This window comes from Ambystoma mexicanum, chromosome 11 (assembly GCF_040938575.1).
Source record: "Ambystoma mexicanum isolate Mex_15411 chromosome 11, UKY_AmexF1_1, whole genome shotgun sequence".
In the NCBI taxonomy this organism is placed as follows: Eukaryota; Metazoa; Chordata; class Amphibia; order Caudata; family Ambystomatidae; genus Ambystoma; species Ambystoma mexicanum.
In genome coordinates, this window is record NC_090934.1 from 128,246,677 (window position 1) to 128,267,300 (window position 20,624).

Sequence of the window (20,624 nt, forward strand, 5' to 3'; positions counted from 1 at the left end):
AAAGTGCTGGCTGAACAATAATGTTATCAGTGCAAAGTCACTTTGAACTGGGCAAATATTCAATGAATCGGGCCCTAAGGGTCTAGTCCCTGTGACGTTTTATTGGGGTAAGGGTTTACAGGACTTACTGGGTCCTCTACTTCCTACACAGTAGGATGTTATTTATATCAATGTAAACACTGCGTGGAAAAACAAGACCACTTATAAGGGCATATATAGGATGAAGTAAAGGTTTGCAAAGAGCTCATATATTGTATATAAATGCATTGATGTTCCCATTAAACTATTAAAAATGGACGATGCCCAGCTTACTGCTTTCCAGTCCTACGCACCAACTGTGTATGAGCACTATCTAAGTGTGGGTAGGGGGGCATGGTAGCTGTTCCTTCCTTAGTTCCAGGGCAGTCTTAGCTCAGGTGGGCTACCATGTTGCAGCACTTTTACCATAAGATAGCTCTGTGATAGCTCTGTGAGTTATGCACTGGCACCAGATATCTGTGTTCACATGCAAGGGCACAGGGCACAGGTTGAAACCCAGACAGAACTATCTCCGTCCTTCATCTTTCCAACGTGAATGCATCGAGTACCATAAAAAGGGATAGTAAGAAAACCTAAAGTTACAGTGCTTAGAAGCGGGTGGAATCCGGTAGGAAGGGCTTCATAAATACATGCTATTATTATTTGAAATATAAGGAAAGCGCTTTCAGGGGATGACATTTTTTTTTGCCTGATAAATACCTTTGAAACCTGTGGGGAGTAGTGACAACACAGGTATGATATGATATGATATTTTATTTATATCACGTATATTGCGCTCGTACACAGGTGTTTCAGAGTGAAGAAGAGGCCAGTCACGTCTTACTGTTCGACCGCTCACTCTCTCCTAGTACCCTAGAAGGTGGAGTACCAGTGAGCAGCACACCCTCTAAGGCGTTTAAGAGATGCATGGATCCTGTGGAAAACAATCTCACCAGCCCTGCCACGCTCCCTCCGCCCCATACTGAATGGGAAAAAAGCACTTCTGTGCCTGAACTCGTACCGGTGCCCAGGCCGGTAGGCGGTGTTCCTCTACACCCACCCTTCACTGAGTGCTGCCATTCAACCAATGGAAAAAATATCTCTGGTTTCAGCAGCAATGAACCCACCGCTGGCTCAAAAAGAGACTGAACGATGCAGCGATCCGCCCGTACCCCAATGAGGAACTCGTCCCCCCTCTTTCACGTGTAAACAATCTCTGAATCGTACTCCACTCACTGATTATTATCATCATTAATAATAAAAAAAAAAATATTATGGTATTTATTGAGTGGTGACCTAGCTTCAGGAAGCAGAGAACTAAGACGACGATGCCGTGTTGTAATAGCAAATATTTACTTTTGGCCACACCCACCATATCGCCACATACATTACTTTCTCTCCCACGGGGCATTGCACACAGTAGAATCCAGTGGAACGCCAGCAGATGGCTCCTTTTAAATGATTCACCAAAAACACAGCCATATAATCCTTAAAGAGTCCAGTTTATTCAGCATGATAAAATAAAACACGGTACACCGCGTTTCACAGCAACCTTGCTGCTTGATCACGTACGTATATATAACGGGTTTGGGTGGGGGGTTGCGGAGGGTTTTGCATTTGGTGGGGGGTTGCGGGGTCATCCTCCCGCATATATGTAATATTTGACCTTCAAAATTTGGTCAATTGTACAAAGCTCAATTGTAGTTCGAACAATTTGTATACAACCGTCCATACTTCAATTTGTATACTACCGTCCATTACTTAACCTTGTACTGGTACCGCCCTAATTTCTGCAGCACCGCAATAAGACACCCGCTTGCAGCGACCCATGTTGTCAACCAAGACCTTAGTTGCTGCTCAGGATATCTAACGGTGCCACTCTGCCCCAACTACACACCTACCATTTTGAGTCAGCCCGCCCAGGAGCCCCCGTACCAGTAACCCTTTGTTCAGACACCTCCAGTCAACCCTAAAACTGTGCTGACCACTCACCTTTAACTATTTGCTATAATGAACGCACCTCAGTCTGTTAGAATGCCTATTACTGTTATTGTTTGCAAATTGCCTGCTGTATTGTGCTACCCATTATCTTAGCCTACTCATTAACGAATTTAGGCTAAAACTTAAAGTGACCTACCCAATACTGCGACTTTTACTTTTGCATGAACTAATTGGGGCCTGGAATCTATGCAACTTTGCCTGCCCTCTGCAGTTCTGCCACCAATGCGCATCTGAATGTAGGTGAAACTCCCAACTTAAGTGTGCACCTTTGCCTGAATACTGTATTCTAGCCCATAAAATGGTAAATTGTATTCTATATGTGTGACTGCTATTCTATAACTTCTATTGCCATCTGTAGATACAACCCTGTTCCAACTATAAGTGTTGTAAACCGAATCTAGATGTGTTTACAGTTAAATTATTAAGTTGCTTAGAATTGCTCTAAGGTATAACCCTGTCCAACCTGCTCCCAGTGCATGTGCTGAAATTCGAATCTAGGTGTATTTACAACTAAACTAATAAGTTAGTTAGAATTGCTTTCATACTTATGACTGCCATAAACAGGCATTCCAGTGAATTTGGTTATACCTACCTAAACTTGAACGTAAGTATGTTCATAGATCAGACTAGATATCATTCTGATATTCGCCTAGATAACTGTGGACCTTGCCGCACCATATGATCTGAACCTAGGTATGCCCATAGCATTACCCAAGTAACTATTAAACATAATATGGTACTAACATCTCTGAGGTCCGCCACCACATCTATCCAACACATTTAGTAGACTCAGAGCACTCTCCTAGACAGATCCACTCAACACATCATGCACGTGATACTGTCCAACCTAGTACTCCAGTGCACCTTACTTACATTAGTAATACTCTATATAATGACCTCTTCAGGAGGTATGATAAACATGTCCAAAAACCAACTACTACTGCCTAAACTAGTCAACCATCAACCTACTCCACCATACCAAACTACACTGTGCAATACACTTCTTAGAAACAATAGACTAGGGGCACGACTTCCAAGATATTTGATCCTCTTATCAGATATGAGACTAATACCTTCTGAACAAAAATTGCATCTGAACCTACATCCAAATCTAACCACCATAACTATAATAGCCATAATAACTCACAGATAAAAAGTGGTAGAACTATGAGATGCCCAACAAACCCTCCTCCCCCAATCAAACCCACACCTAAACTTAAAGGCGCCTTCATAAACGCCAGCTCTCTAGTTGCCCATGCTATAGAAATATTTGAAATCATTTCCACTGAAGATTACGATTTCTTAGCCATTAATGAATCCTGGCTCCATGAGACATCAGGCCCAGCACTATCCTTAGCCATTCCAAAAAATTGCCCTATCCTCAGAATGGATAGATGTGAAGCTCGAGGCGGTGGCATCGCCATTATTGCCAAAACTGTGCTCGGCATGATACTTTCTCCTTCACCTATCGCTGAAGCGTGCGAAACATTGTCCATTAAAATACCCACAGCCAACTCTCAAACATTGAACATTCACTTGATATATAGACCCTCTGGTCCCATCAAGACATTCATAGAAGAACTTTCCACGATTCTCTCAGAAAACTTAAAAGACACATCCCAAACCTTACTGCTGGGCAACCTAAATATTGGTTTCAATGACACCAATGACCAACAAGCCATAGCAGCATCTAAAATTCTGACAGAACTGGGCTTCACCCAAAGAGTGAATGAGCCAACCCACAATAAAAGGGAGAATTTTAGATTGGGTCGCAGACCACAACTGTAATATCTCTACCCTAACTATTTCACCTCAAATCTGGACAGACCACCACCTGATGTCCTCTACATTAGACACTAAAATCTCCACCCCTCAACAACCCCTGGCACCACCTATACTTACCAGAAATAAGAAGAATATGACAGCAGACAAACTAATCCCGGGCATCTTGCCCACCCTTAACGCTCTATCTGCCAACCTAGATCCTAACCTTCTAGTTGATGAATGCAACAAAATTATGAACAAAACTCTTGATAACATCGCCCCTCTCAAACTCAGAAATAGTAAACCTCTTAATCACTTGAACAACTGGTTCACTCCCCACCTAAAAATCCTCAGACTAGAAAAAAGAAAATGCGCTAACACTTGGGACCTCTCACCTACACCTGAAAATAAACTGAAACTACAAAATATCTCCTCCCAATACAAGAGATCATGTTAGCCAAACAAGAGACCTATAACAATAGAATCACTCAAGCTAACTCTAGCATGAATGGTCTATTTTCCATACTTAGAGAACTTGAAAGCCCCATAACTGCCCAAGATAACTGTGTCAAGGACAAAACTTGGTGCTCTGAAATCCAGCATGCACTAGCGAACAAAGTCCTTAACCTCCAAAAGAAAATAGAAATAAAAAAAGAGTCACTAGCTACCACAGCACCTCCTAAAATCACAGTACCACCCAAAACTAAACCCCACACCCAATTTCACTTCTCTAAAGTTTCCATAATTGAGGTTGAAAAAGTAATAATTGGACTCAAACCATCCAATTGCAAAGGTGATCTATGTCTAGCACAATTGATTAAAGATGCTGCTAAGGATCTAGCCCCATTTATCACCAAGCTGATCAATGCCTCCTTCAGCACTGGCACTATTCCCAGAAACTTAAAGGAATCATGGGTATTCCCACTCCTCAAAATGCAAACCCTAGACCCAGCTGTACCTACCAATTACAGACCAATTACAACTGTGCCATTCTTGCTGAAGATTCTGGATAAGGTAGCCTACATACAAATCCAGAACTTCCTTGAAGCTAACCAGTTATTAGGCTCCCATCAATCTTGCTTCCGCCCTCTACATGCGCCGGAAACCACATTCATTGACCTCAAAGCACAAATAGAAAAATTAAGAGACAATGGAACACCTGCATTGCTCATCCTACTAGATTTATCTGCGGCATTCGACCTAGTGGATGACAAAGTCCTATGTAACCACGTGGATTCAGCAGCCCACTTTTCTAGGGAGGCAATAGCATGGATTCAATCATTTCTTAGCTACCACACCATGAGGGTCTTCTCTCCCTCTGCGGCTGCTGACCCTATCCCCATCACCTGTGGAGTGCCACAGGGCTCCTGTGTATCACCAATACTATACAATATCTTCACTAAACCCCTGTTTTATGACTTGGACCACCTGGGTATCACCTACACTAACTATGCAGATGATACCCAGATCCTCCTGCCACTTACAGGGGACTACAGTGAGGACCTTGCAATGGTGAACAGAATCTACAGTATAATTCAGGCATGGATGGCCACCCATGGCCTCTGCCTGAACGATGACAAGACAGAGCTTCTCATCCTGGGTACTACAACCCTGCTCAACAAATTAGGCTCAAGCTACTTGGCCTTCATCATCAATGAGAACTTAATTCAAGTGGCTAAGGAAGTAAAAACACTAGGCGTATACCTAGACTCTACACTATCATTCACCAAACAGGTAAATTATCTAGCTTCATCAACAGCTTATATCTGTAAACTTATCAGAGCAGGTAAACAATTCTTATCCTCGAATAGTTGCATGACCTTAGCCAGATACAGCAAAATAATGCTCTTCGAGCTGCTCTGAATATCCCCAAGAGAGAACACATCTCTGAAACAAGAAGGAAGTACAAATGGCTCGGCACACATGAGACAATCAGACTCAAAACTGCCTCCCTCACACACAAAAGTCTAAATAATAAAGCCCCACAATACCTAACAGACAGATTCTCTAAAAGAGCATCCTCCAGACTGACTAGATTAGCAAACACTAATCGCCTTCAGGTACACCGATTTAAACTCTCCACCATTGGAGGCTCCAGCTTCCCTGTCTAAGCCGCCCAACTATGGAACGAGTTACCCACCTCAATGAGAATGGAACAATATTTCACCAAATTTAGGCAAAACCTGATCAGTTGGTTAATAGAAACTAATGACAAATAAATGCACAAATCTACCCCTACTGTATATACTTCCAATCATGCTTACAATTGTTCCATTTTGTTAACTTAAACTGTTGTATTGTTTAATCTTGCTCATTACTGACACCTCTGTACTTTGTAGCCATGTCACTAAGCTGTATGTTTTCTTATGCTCTTGCGCCCATATACCCCCGGGTCTGGCGGGCACAATAAATTCTAAACAAACAATCATCTGATTGCTTTGTTATTATGGCACTCAGAGATACATGTGGCACTTTACCAATCGTCATTAATCAAAAAATGGTTATTAGAGTGAGTGTCTAGCATTTTATATTTCTCATACAATTTAGATTTAAATGGATGACGTTTTGCGTTTCAAAGAATGTATACATTAACATAAATGCAAACTATAATTCTAAAGCATTGCACATCTGGAAGGCCTTACCTAGTGCAAGTCGAGGTGGCAGATTTCGTACCATCGGGTGTCTGGACCAATTTGCTGAGGATATTGTGGATGTGTGAGAACTTGGGCCTCTCATTGCGATCCTTCTGCCAACAGTCCAACATAAGCTGGTGGAGGGGCGTCGGGCAGTTCATGGGCGCAGGGAGGCGGAACCCATCCTCGATGGCCTTCACCACCTGTGGACAGGGAGAATCACAAGCATAGATGAAAAAAGCTGCTGCATTGGAGTGTCTAAATGTGTGGACTTGCGGAGCTATGGTGGATCCTAGACAGTGAGCAGGGTGAAGACAATAGTAGGTGTGTGGATGGATAGATAGATAGATAGATAGATAGATAGATAGATAGATAGATAGACAGACAGACAGACAGATTGATTCTAAAAAGTGGGTTGAAGACAATATTGCATGGGTGGATGGACGGATAGAAAGATAGATAAAAAAGAGGTACATAGTGGTAGGGGAGGATCATCTTGTCAGTCTATGGTCCTCCTTTTTCACTGAGGCGTTCCTTGAAAAGCAGGGTGTTAATTTCTTTCCTGAACCACAGGAGAGAGCTATCCTGGATCTATCCTCCTCTATGCAACTCTACAAGCCTTCTCGTAATCTCCACTCTGCTTCCTTGACTACCCTTGTTGCTCCTCGACCTCCCTGAACTTCCTCTCGCTTCCACTCTTTCTCTCTTCTTGCTCCACTTGCATGGAATTCTCTTCCCCAGGACATCCGAGAAATAGTCAACATGGATTTGTTCAAAGCCAAACTAAAAGCCTACCTCCTCGCCTCAGAGTTACCCGTTTAACCCACCTCTCATCTGCCTGCTAGCTGACAATGTTCCCTCGTCTATAACCTGCTTCTCACCCTTACTTTCTCTGCCTCCACTGAAGCTTTTCACCCAACATGGTCATATACTGAGCATAGCCGGCCGTACCACCTACCTGCACTTAAACATTTCAAATGTGGTTGTCCTTAATCTGTGTATGTCCACTTCTGTAATGTACACGGTGACTGTTCCATTTACTTCCCTCCACAACAACTTGGTCAGAATGTCCCTCAAACTCACCCCATTGTAAGAATATCACTGCTCCCAGTCAAATCGGATTTCTTATCTATTGTATGTTCCTTTGTAATCAAAATAACATTGTTCCTCCTGTATATAAATACACAAAGGAATAAATAATATGATAGGTTATTTATAATGCGCTTAATACCCAGAGGTTTCTAAGCGCGGACCCGGGGATTGAACCTGTGGTGCTCTGTGTCGTTTTGCTTCCAAGGTGAGCACATTGCCCCTGAGCTATCCTTGAGAGAGACAGGAAGGTTGCTCCACAGAGCATAGTAGGAAAATGCTTGTTTTCTGGTCATCTCCTTCTTTCACTTCCTGAACTTGGGTACATTTGGTGGTGCCACCAAGGAGGATTAACTGTGATTTGTTGTGTTGAGTTTCAGGTAGGCCCTTTACATCTAGGCTTGTGGTGCTAGAGAGGCAGCATGACAGTTGTTGAATGTCATTGAGGTACTTGAACTTTGGGTACAGCCTTGTGTCATCAGCATATTAGTGGGTCTGGGATGGTGATTTTGTCCATACATGCCCCTGTAGGCTCCATAATGAGGTTGCAGATGACAGGGGAGATGGTGGTGCCCAGTGGTACTCAAAATGTCACTCGGCGTTCCTGGGCTTGATCTGCTGGTGCTTATTTGGATGTGTTAGTGTCTCTTGGTGAGGTAGGAGTTGAACCATAGCATGTCTGGCATTGATTCCCATGCAGAAAGAGGACAGGGTGTTGAGTAATGTGTTGTGGTCAACTTGGTCAAATGGGGAAGAGAGTACAAGAAGGACCAGGAGGCATGCCTCACCTTTGTCCATGATGAGGAGCGTCTTGTCAATTACTCGGAGTGTTGCGTCTAGGATGGACACCAGACTGCTATTCTTGAGGAAGAAGTGTGCGCGTGATGAACTTCTGATTGATGTTGCCAATGGTGTGTAGTTGGTGGATGGGGTGATTGTTCTCTATCTTGTTCGGGTTGATAGTGGTGTTTTTTTAGTAAGGCAGGATCTGGCCAGTTTTCACTGCATCAGGGAAAATGCCCTTTATGATTAAGGTGTTGATAGTGCGGAGGAGAGGATTGAAAGCATTTCCTGTGATGTTCTTCACGATGGAGACTGGGATGACATTGTCCTAATAGTAGATAGCATTGAGCTATGCAAGGATATTTCTGAGTTCCTCCAGTGTTAGGGTTTTACATTCTTGCCAACTTGATATTTGGCATTGTGTTATGGCAGGGGGTCTATTATGGGTAGGGTGTTGACAATGTGGTTTTGGATCTTGTCGATTTTCTCTATAAAGAACATGGTGACTGCATCACATCTCTCAGATGCGGGTACTGCAAGGGTTGGTAGAGGTTGATGCAGTGCTTGATGGCCTTGAGGATGGCTCTGCTCGTGTTGGTGGTTTCTGCTATCGATGCTGTCTAGTAATGTGCTTTAGATAGATAGATAGATAGATAGATAGATAGATAGATAGATAGATAGATAGATAGATACAAGCTGGATAGAGATTGATAGATAGCTAGATAGATAGATGAATGCTGGATATAGATATATAGATAGATAGATAGATAGATAGATAGATAGATAGATAGATAGATAGATAGATAGATAGATAGATAGATAGATAGATAGATAGATAGACGCTGGATAGAGATAGATAGGTGGATAGGTGGATAGACAGACAGACAGACAGACAGATAGATAGATAGATAGACAGACAGACAGACAGACAGACAGACAGACAGATAGATAGATAGATAGACAGACAGACAGACAGACAGACAGACAGACAGACAGACAGACAGACAGACAGACAGACAGATAGATAGATAGATAGATAGATAGATGAACGTTGGATAGAGAGAGGTAGATAGATAGATAGATAGATAGATAGATAGATAGATAGATAGATAGATAGATAGATAGATAGATAGATAGATAGATAGATAGATAGATAGATAGCTGCCATTATTGGATGGCACAATAATTGGGAATGCTAAAGATTTCTGTCACACAATTCACATTCAACTCATGCCACTTGTGACTAGTGGTCATCATCGGAAATCAGATGCGTCCTAATCAATGCAGAATGAGATGCGAGAGGTTCCACGCAACTAGAACAAAGCAATCGCAAGAGCATCCGGAATTGTAGCCATTTCCAATGTAATTAAGGCAACATTTAGTTCTGGCATAGAAGATGGAAAATACCCTTTAAAATCGTGTCTTTTAAGAACTCAAGATCATCCATAATGAGAAGTTCAAATACACATCAATAATAAAATGAAAGTAGCAGCACTGCCAAAACATGCAATACATGTAAATGAGGAAATAGTGTTCTCTCTGTTTTTTCCAATTTACATTAAGCACGTGATCAAATTCGCTCAGGCTTACTTAGCCTGCCAGCTTGTATTATGCTCAATTGAAACATCATTGTGTATTTCAAGTATATCCACTTAGCACATCATTTCCAGATTGTATTATGCCCCGTTGGCAAATCAAGGTGGATTTCCACAGTAGCCACATAGCACATAATTTCCACTTCTGAAAACGCAGAGTTGCCACATAATTGTGCATTTCCAGTATACCCACTTAGTACATAATTTCCAGTTTTGATTATGACCAGACGGGACATCATTATGCATTTCCAGTATACCCACTTAGCACATTTCCAGTTTTCATCATGACCAGTCGGCACCTCATTACGCATTTCTTATATACCCACTTAGCACATCATTGCCAGTTTTCATTATGGCCAGATGGCACATCATTACGCATTTCCAACATACCCACTTAGCACATCATTTCCAGTTTTGAGTATGACCAGTCTGCACATCACTACATATTTCCAGTATACCCACTTAGCACATCATTTCCAGTTTTCATTATGACCAGATGGCACATCATTACATATTTCCAATAATCCCACTTAGCACATAATTTGAAGTTTTTATCATGACCAGTCGGCACATCATTACGCATTTCCAATATACCCACTTAGCACATAATTCCAGTTTTGAGTATGACCAGTCTGCACATCACTACACATTTCCAGTATACCCACTTAGCACATCATTTCCAGTTTTCATTATGACCAGATGGCACATCATTACATATTTCCAATAAACCCATTTAGCACATAATTTGAAGTTTTTATTATGATCTCAGCCTCCTATCCCCTCAAAATCCTGATCCCTCTGCAACTCTTCCCTCTCTCCCTCTGACTTTGCAAACTTTTTCTCATCCAAAATTCAATCATCCAAAATTCTCCTTTCCCCCTCCTATGCTGCTGCCACTCCCCTTCCTCCCCTACCCCCACTTGCACTTCCAACTTCTCTGCTTGTACGTCCAACCACTCTGCTTGCATGTCTAACTTCTCTCCTGTCACTCCATCTTGCCTCTCCCTTCTCCTGTCCAAATCCCACCCTGCTGCTGCCCCCTCTGATCCCCTTCTCACCTCTCTCATTCCTAAAATCTACCCCAACCTCGTCCCCTACCTAACTGCTTTCTTTAGCACCTGCCTCTCCTCCGCCACTTTTCCCTCTGCATTCAAACACACCACTATTATTCCCATTCTGATGAAACCATCTACTAACCCTCTTCTCACTCCTAACTTTTGCACAATCTCGCTTCGCCCCTTCCTATCTAAGCTGCTTGAGCGCCTAGCCTATTTTCAACTCTCAGCTTTCGTAACAACTCACTGGGCCTCATTACGACCCTGGCGCTAAGTGGTTAATGGCGCCGTAAAAGGCTGCGGCGCCGTTAACCACTTAGCGCCTTACTACGAGCTCCATTTGCGGGACCCGACCTGAACGGCTGGTCTGGACCAGCCATTAAAGTAGGGACCCGCAAAGGGACCTCGCAGGTAATTAGGGTATCGCAATTTGCAGTACCGTAATTGCCGCCTTCCCCATTCCCATTGAGCCCTATGGGGCAAAAATGGGAATGGGGAAGGGCCATGGGGAAATGGGGAAATACCGCCCGCCAACCTTGGAATGGGGTGGTATTTCCCCATTTCCCCATGGCGGACTCGTTACAACACCAGGACCAACCATGGTGCTAATAGCGCCATGGTTTAGCGCCGGTGTTGTAATGAGGGCCACTCTCTCCTCCCTCTCAATCTGGATTCCGCCCTAGAGACTGCCCTTTCTTCCGTGCTCAATTCCCTCCTTACAACTCGCTACGCTAAGCAATCTTCTATCCTCATCCTCCTTGACCTGTCCGCTGCCTTTGATACTGTCGATCACCCCATACTCCTCAGTACTCTTTCCTCTTTTGGCTTCAAAGGCTCTGTCCTCACCTGGCTTTCTTCTTACCTCTCCAATCGTTCCTACACTGTTGTCTGGGGTGGCACCTCATCCAGCATCCCCTTGACTACGGTGTCCCCAAAGGTTCGGTGCTAGGCCCTTTTCTATTCTCCCTTTATACATCCCTTCTCACTCCTGTCATCTCTTCCATCGGCATTTCCCACCACTTCTACGCTGATGACACCCAACTCTTTCTCTCCTTCTCCTCTTTCTCTCCCGACCTTCATCACTCCCTTTCTTCCTGCCTTACAGCTATAAAAAACTGGATGTCATCCCATTTTCTCTCCCTCAACACAGACAAAATGGAGGTCCTCTTCTTTCCTTCTAACACTCTTTCCCCTACCCCTCCTCCCTCTATCCACTTTCCCCTTTCCTATCTCCCCATCTCCACCTCTGCTCGCAATCTTGGCATCCAGTTTGACTCCTCCCTTTCCTTCTCCCATCACATTTCTCTCGCCTCTCGTTCCTGTCGTCAGCATCTCAACAACTTCTGCAAGATCAGGTCTCCCCTCACCTTCCACGCTTCTAAACTCTTAATCTCCTCCCTCATCTTCTCCCATCTCTTCTACTGTTCCTCTCTCCTCTTTGGACTCCCTGCCTCTCATCTGACCCCCTTCAAGTAATCTACCACTCCTCTATACTTACTCTCTGCTTCCTCAGCCCTTGCGGCTCTATTTCCTCCTCAGTTTATCAACTCGGCTGGATTCCCTTACCCTCCCAACTTAAATTTAATTTTCTCCGTTTGGTCTTCAAATCTCTCCATGACCTTGCTCCCCCCTATCTCTCTTCTCTCCTCTCCTTCTAAACTCCCACTCGCTCTCTTCGCTCCGCTGAGCTCTTTCTACTTACTGTACCCCCGTCTCCTTGTGCTGCTTCTCGCTTCTGCTCCTTTCAACACCTGGCACCCCTACATTGGAACTCCTTACCTCTCTCTATCTGCTCCACCCCCACATAAACCTCCTTCCGCAACTTCTTGAAAGCCCTTCTTCTCCACTCCCCCCTTGACCACCTACCTTCTCTCCTCCCTTCTCCCCTGTCTCCATACCTCCCCTTCCCTTCTTCTCACATCCACTCGACATTATTTCACATAAAGGAATCTAGTTTGCCTTCCCTTCACTCCCTTCCTTCTCACTTTTCCCTCATCTCCAATATCCAAGGAAACTGTTCTACATATTTGGCCTCATTACGAGGTTGGCAGTCCGGTAATAACGGAGCCAGTAAGACAATACCGGCATCCATTACCGGTCTGCAGTATTACATCCCTAGATGCCGGTCCTACCGGCATCGACAAGGACCCGCTGTGGCCGTGCACCACCGTACCGGCATATGGGCGCGCACGTGAGTGTCGCACCCGTAATACCGGCATGCCTCAAGGAAGAGGACAACACAAGTCACACGGACATGCATATACTGGCATCCAGATGCCGGTAAGACGGGCCACCATGATGCCGCCAATACCGGCATCGCGGATCACCCATTAATAGGAAACTGCTGTGCACCCAACTGCCACAAGTGCACACAATCAGCACAGGTGGAGGCAATGGAGCCAGGCCCTGCACAAAAGGAGCACACCCACACACCACAGCCCTTCCAAGACCAAAATGATACCACTAGCACTTGCCATACTGGAACAGGCAGTACAACAGGCAACACAGAGGAGACGCAGGAGGAGAAGGAGGCTGGGTCCGGGCCAGCAAATTCCACCAGTGCAGGCAGTTGTACCCCACAGACAGCCATCTATACCATGTATAAGGGCCAATCCATTTGACTTAACCCCAGCACAGATCCACACCCTGTATTGCCTGGAAAGGGACACCATCACCACCATAGTGGAATTAATACAGGAAGACTTGGTCAGCCTGATCAACATCCGCACAGCCATCCCCCCTCTGCCGAAGGTGGCATCTGTGCTCCACTTCCTGGCCACAGAAACCTACCAGCACACAGTGGGCCAAATGCAAGGCATGTCGCAACCATGTTTCTCTGTCGTGCTAAACCAAGTGCTGGATGCACTACTAAAGCACGCAAGGGCCTACATATCCCTACCACAGACACCACAGGAGGCGAATGTCACCAAAATAGCATTTCATGCACTGGCAGGCATGCCCAATTTAATTGGTGCCCTTGACTGCACCCACGTAGAGTTGGTATTCCCACATGTCGTGGAGGCGGTGTACCGTAATCGGAAGCTATTCCACTCCATAAATGTGCAGATGGTGTATGATGCCAGCCAGATCATAACACATTGCTGTGCCAGATACCCAGGATCCAAACATAATGCCATGGTGCTGCGGAACTCGTCACTACCCCGCTTCATGGAAGGAGACGTCGTACAACGTGGCTTGCTGTTGGGTGAGCCATGGGAGTAGAGGTTTGGGGGGGGCCTACATTAATATGCAATGGAAATGGCCTCTAGGTCATGGGAGTAGCATGTTGGGGGGGCTACAGGCATATGCAAGGGGAATGGCCTCTGGCCATGGAAGTCGAGGTTTGGGGGGCCTACATGCATATGCAAGGGGAATGGCCGCTGGGCCATGGGAGGAGAGGGTTGGGGGGGCTGCATGCATCTGGAGTAATCCCCTGCCACACAGCCCTCCCATGTGCGTGCATCATGGAACTTGACAATGCATTTGGTGGCTGGTGGTTCAAAGGTCTAGGCCCCTAAGTCATGTACGTTACCCAAGGCTAGCACCATGGATTGGCAAGTACTGTACAGGGCAGATAGTTATGTAGATGTGGCAGCCATCGACGGGATAGTGCATATGAATATGAAAGATGCCCAGGCTGAGCACATATGGTAACCGGGCACTATCCTTACAGATACCACCTTCTGCTCCCATGCAGGTGATGCTGGCTATACCCTGAAGGCGTGGCTCCTCACCCCTGTGAGGAATCCGCAGAACAGGCACGAAGAGGACTTCAATCGTGCACATACACGCAAGTGTGTAGTCATTCTGCAGACCTTTGGCCTGTTGAAGGCACGGTTTCGCTGCCTCAGCAGGTCGGGTGGCGCCCTCACTTACGGGCCTGAGTAGGTGGGCAAGATCATCATGGCATGTGCAATGCTGCATAACATGTGCATCCGGTGGAACGTACCCCTGCCACCTGACATGGAGCTGCCACAACCTGGTGAAGTAGAAGGAGAGGAAGGAGTAGATGTTGGACAACGGCCAGGACGCGATGCACTTGAGGGTCGTGCAGTGTGCCAATCGGTCATAGACCAATCATTCTGATGTACTGGGATGCAGAGGGTGCCATGTATGTGGGACTCTGGGCACTGGGTGCGGGGGTATATGGGCACAGAGCAATATGAAGCAGTAAATTGACACACACCAAAGAAGCAATGTCCACTCATGTGAGGTTTTGTACACAACGGGTGTATTTAAATGATGGTTTGTACAACATGATTTAACACTCCATGCCCCCAAACAACCCTCCCCCCTCCCCTGACACACCCCCACGCACCCCCACACACACCCTGTACTACTCCCCCCTCCAACCTGCACCCTCCCCCTGACAGCCCCCCACCCACACCCCCACCCCCCACACACCCCCCAGTACTACACCCCCCCTCAATCCTCCCCCTAACACTCCAAGCCACCAATGGCACAACATGTTTCCATATGCGGTGCAAAACAGAATGTGCAGGGTGGTCCTGCTACTGTGGAGCCGCCTTCGGAGGTGGGGGTTTCATCTCTGAGCGCCGCACACATTGCAAGGACATGCACACCGGGCTGGTCTGTGTGGAACTTGCTGGCATGGTAGATGCAGATGAGGTAGATGGTTGTGTCTCCAAAGCCGCAGTTTGCCACTGCTCCGTGCTGTCTGCTATCCTGGTGAGGATTTGGCCCAAAGCATTGAATCCATCCTGGACTTGCTGAGTGTTAGAGTTGATGGCCTTGATTACGGCCGCAGTGCTGTCAAGGATTACACAGTGTGTTGCCTCGCCCTCTGCAAGGTACTGTTTAACATAGCCATGCATCTCCTCCGCCTGCCCTCCATCCTGGACAGACGTCCTTCAAGGTCCCATATAGCAGTGTTGGTGGTGGATAGTGGGTTTGGTGATGCTACTGCAGCCAATACTTGCTGTGCAATGTTGGAGACCACTCTCCATGGTTGCCCTGTCCTGATGAATCCTGGTGAGGGGTGTCCTGTGGGGTGGCAGTTTGACCTACAAGCTCTGAGTGGAGGACTCCTGCATTGGTGTATTCATCAGGCAAACCTTCCTCGTCGCCACTATGTTGTGCCGATGAAGCCGTCTCCGCTATTGAGTTTGCTGCAGTGGACTGTGTGCCATCATTCTCCATACCAGCATATGTGTCCTCGCCCTGTGTGGGTTGTGTGTCCAGGGGTGCAGTGGAAGGTGTCTACAGGTCCTGTGTAGGTGGCAGCGTGGCTGGTTGGGCACTGGTTGCTGTCTTCGGTACCGATTGGCCCATCCTTGGTCCCCTAGACGTAGATGGCCTGGTGCCATCATCTTGGCCCCTGGGCCTTTTGGCTGTTGTTGTGGCCTGTGCACTTCCATTAGGTTCTTCATTGTCTGCATCCGTACCTGTGGGGGACAGAGAGTGGCAGGGCATCAGTGATGGTGGTGCTTGCATCATGCATGCCTTGGTCTTTGTGCAGTTGGTGCCATGTGATCAGTTGCATACCTGGCTTTGTGGCGGGCTGGGTACATGCATGGTTGGGGGGTGAGTTTTGCAATCACACAGGTGTTCACATGTTCAACATGGTGTCTGCTGTGGGGCCTTGAGGTGTGTTGTGACTTGCATGCTGTGTGACACGTGCAGGTAATCTGTGTGTCGGGTGTGTATTTGTGTGTGGGAGCGGCATGCAGCATGCATTGGGATATGATAGTGGTGGGCCCAGCATGCCTACATGGATATGTGTAGGTGTGTATGATGGGCCATGTTTTGGCAGTCATCGCTGTCACATTTTGTGGCCAACTGTGATGATTGGTTGTCAGGTGTTTGTAGCGACACTCATCTTCATCTGCTGATTTTGGCACGCCAAACTCTGCTCCACCGACTCCTTCAATGGACTCCACATCTATCACTGAGCTGCAAGTTTCCTCCGATCTAGCCAATTTGATAGGTAACTGAGGTCCGCCACCTGTTGCCAGCCCCTGACTCTGATTGGCCGACAAGATGTTCCTCCGGTCATCCCGGTGCTTTTTGCAATCGTGCGCTGTGCGTGCAGTGGTGCCGACTGCACTTACTTTCCTTGCCACTTCCTCCCAGATGGCCTTCTTTCTCAGATATGCTGGATGCCTGAGGTCACTGCCGAAAACCACATCTGCATTCTCTACTAGGGTATCGGCTAGCATGTTCAGCTCCTTGTCCTTAAATCATGGTTTCCGCAGGCGGGCAGTGCCTTTCTGGTTAGCTTTTGACATTTTGTCCGTGGTGTGCTTGGAGTTTTGCCTGTGAAGGTCCGTCTGTGGAGGATGGCAATGGATTGTGTTTTTGAAGATGGCCGCCAATGCATTTCCGGTTCCGGCGTGATGAAGTTACTTCCGGGTCCGGTAATAAATGGCCCGTTCTTACCACTATGTTAATACTGGTACCGCTATTTGGGGGTTGCTGATGGCAGAGGTGTTATGTGCACATTCGATGATGCTGCTATCTGGGGGTTTGAGGGTCGCTACCGGCATGCCGGTACGGCCGTTACTGGCATGCAAGGGTGCAAATGCTTGCGCACTCGTGATCAACCACTGTTTGCGGGATCAAGCCTACGCGGACATGTTATTACCAGCATGCCAGTAATGGGAGATTTTTAGCGCCATTCTCATAATGAGGCCCATTGTTACACTGGTTTGTCTCATGTTTGTTAATTTGCTTCCCCGTTATTGTATCTTGATGTTTTATTGTAAAGCGCTTTGGATTAAAGCGCTATATAAACTTAATAAACATAAACATCATTACGCATTTCCTGTATACCCACTTAGCACATCATTTCAGGTTTTTGATTTGCACATAAGCACATCATGGTGAATTTCCAGCATGGCCATGGTACACAATCTTATTTTTAGATGATGCCCATTTTGCACTTTGTTCCCAGTCTCTGTTAGGCCCACAACATTATGTTAACTTAACCCATAATTGCCTGGTCTGGACAGCACTCCACAAACAGGATTTACTGCCTGCTGACAGTGCAGGAAAGAAGGGAGGATTTCCAGCATGACCACAGTGCACAATCTTAGTTTACATGATGCACACTTTGCACTTTGTTCCCAGTCTCCGTTAGGCCCACAACATTATGTTCACTTAACCCATATTTGTCTGGCCTGGGCAGCACTCCGCAAGCAGGATTTACCGTCTGCTGATAGAGCAGGAAAGAAGGGAGGTTGATGCTCGCCATGGTGGTCTAGTTTCTAGAAGGGAAGCAAGGCTGCAATCAGTGGTGGACACAGCAGCAATGGCTCTGTCCACTAGGCCGTGTCTGCTATTCACTTTCAGGAAACTTAGAGGAGTCTAAAGGGCCCGGAAGAATCTGTCCTGGCAGGTGGGCCCTCTGAAAGCACTTCTATCTGAGATCTTTTTCATTTAATGTAATGTCATGTAAAGTGGTCTTATTCAGCGCCTTTCTGCCAATATTGTTGGCCCTTCTGCGCATGGCTCTTTAAAAAAGGAGGCCAGGGTGTGTTAGTTGGACAGCGGGAAGACAGATGCAGAAACCTTTCATATTGATGGATGCAGGTCGAAAGAGCCGTGCAGCGATGTGAATATCTCTATGTTGTTTGTGATGTGTACCAACCCGGCAGGTTAGTCATATGGACATCCCTCAGATTGTGGAGTGCTAAACCTGACAGCATGGTTGTTGATAGAAGATGGATAGGGTTTGAATCTGTTAAGTACACTAGTCCTGGGGGTCATCTGAAGGAGTGCCGGAGATGTAATGATGCCAGATTGAGGAGCGCGTTGATGGATGATGGCGGTAGGGAGGAATAAGGTTGGGGGGAGTGCGGTTGCTGTTGCTTCCGGGCTTTTGGTTGTAGATTTTACTGAGTTAAGGTACAGACCATTGTCACGCAGCAGAGGTTCCATGAATCAAATTGGTTTTCCGCAGATGGTGGTGCCAAGAACTTTGAAAATTGCTGGTCGTGAATTATGGCCAATACATTGTATTCCTCATATCACTGGGTCAATGATCTACACTGCACGGATCTTAGTACTGGAGCAGTGACCAGATCTATGGAAGGTGAAGTGCCATTGACTGGCACAATGTCCGCGTTTCTGCTGTTGGAGACACCAACACTATTCCCGTCTTTACAGCCATGGTAAAACCACACACTTTAGATCATTGCACCTGCACTGCTCAATGCAGTCCGAAAATAATGCCCAAATATGGGTTGTCTCAGCACCTTTTGTAATAAGAACTTTTGCACCTGAATTAGCGCTGGAACCAGCACACATATGGTTACTGTGCCATACCTAGGAGTCATGCAAATCCTTTCATTTTACTAGTGTTAAGGCCAGCATAAATCTGGTTGCTAAGCTGGCTGTACAATCATCAGTGAAGGCTTGGCATACATACAGTGGCGGGTGCAAACTTCGGACAACCCTGGAATTCTCCCAGTATGTACATGCCATGTTTCCCTGACCTTCCATGTCATGATAGCATGCTTTTTAAGGTCATGAAACGTCATGCCATGTCCTGATAAATCATGCCATGATATTCCATGAAGGCGTGCCATATGTGAAGACGTGCCATGCTATTCCATGCCATCTCATGTCATGTCATCCTAAGTCATGGCACAATATGTCATGTTATGATATGTCATAACATACGTAATTAAATGTCATGCTATGTGTTGACAAATGTCATATTGTGATTTGTCGTTCCAGGATATGTCATGATATAGCAGGACTTGATGCTATGTCTTCATATGTAATATCATGTTATTTGATCTCATATGTAATGGCATGACATTCCCAGTCGGCCCACAGTGTGATATTACCAGTAATATCCCAGTTGGGAGTTTGACATTCTCATTAAGATCTAAGCACAATTTTGTACACTTGAGAAACCCAGTAAGCTTCAGTTTGACATTGTCACTAACCTAAGCCTTGATATGTCAAGTAATCTTGCCATTCCCACTAATCTCCTAGTTAACTTGATATTCCTAGTAAGATCACCATTTGGCATTTCCAGTAAACGCTAATTTTGACATTAAAAGTAAGCTTGATATTCCCAGAAAACTCCCCATTTGACAATGTAAGTAGGCTTACCAATCCAAGTAAGCTCCCTGTTTCTCATTGCAGTAAGTTCCCTGTTTCACATTGGCAGTAAGCTCGCAGTTTCACATTGCCAGTACTCCCAGCTTCCAATTGCCCGTAAACTCCCAGTTTCAAATTGCCAGTAAGCTCCCTGTTTCACATTGCCAGTAAGCTCCCAGTTTCACATTGCCAGTAAGCTCCCAGTTTCACATTGCCAGTAAGCTCCCAGCTTCACATTGCCAGTAAGTTCCCAGGTTCACATTGCCAGTAAGCTTCAGTTTGACACTGTCACTAACCTAAGCCTTGACATGTCAAGTAATCTTGCCATTCCCACTAATCTCCTAGTTAACTGATATTCCTAGTAAGATCACCATTTGGCATTTCCAGTAAACGCTAATTTTGACATTAAAAGTAAGCTTGAAATTCCCAGAAAACTCCCCATTTGACAATGTAAGTAGGCTTAACAATCCAAGTAAGCTCCCTGTTTCACATTGTAGTATGCTCCCTGTTTCACATTGCCAGTAAGCTCCCAGTTTCACATTGCCAGTAAACTCCCAGCTTCCAATTGGCCGTAAACTCCCAGTTTCAAATTGCCAGTAAGCTCCCTGTTTCAC

The 20,624-nt window shown here is 45.8% G+C and overlaps 1 protein-coding gene across 1 annotated transcript in view; it reads right to left on the bottom strand.

The window, feature by feature from the left end:
* Window positions 1-20,624, bottom strand: part of EPHA10 (EPH receptor A10) — a 1,411,836-nt gene that overhangs the window by 32,338 nt on the left and 1,358,874 nt on the right. The window contains exon 15 of the mRNA XM_069622653.1: window positions 6,426-6,619. Coding sequence (XP_069478754.1) covers window positions 6,426-6,619 — 194 coding nt within the window. The remainder of the gene's footprint in view (window positions 1-6,425; window positions 6,620-20,624) is intronic.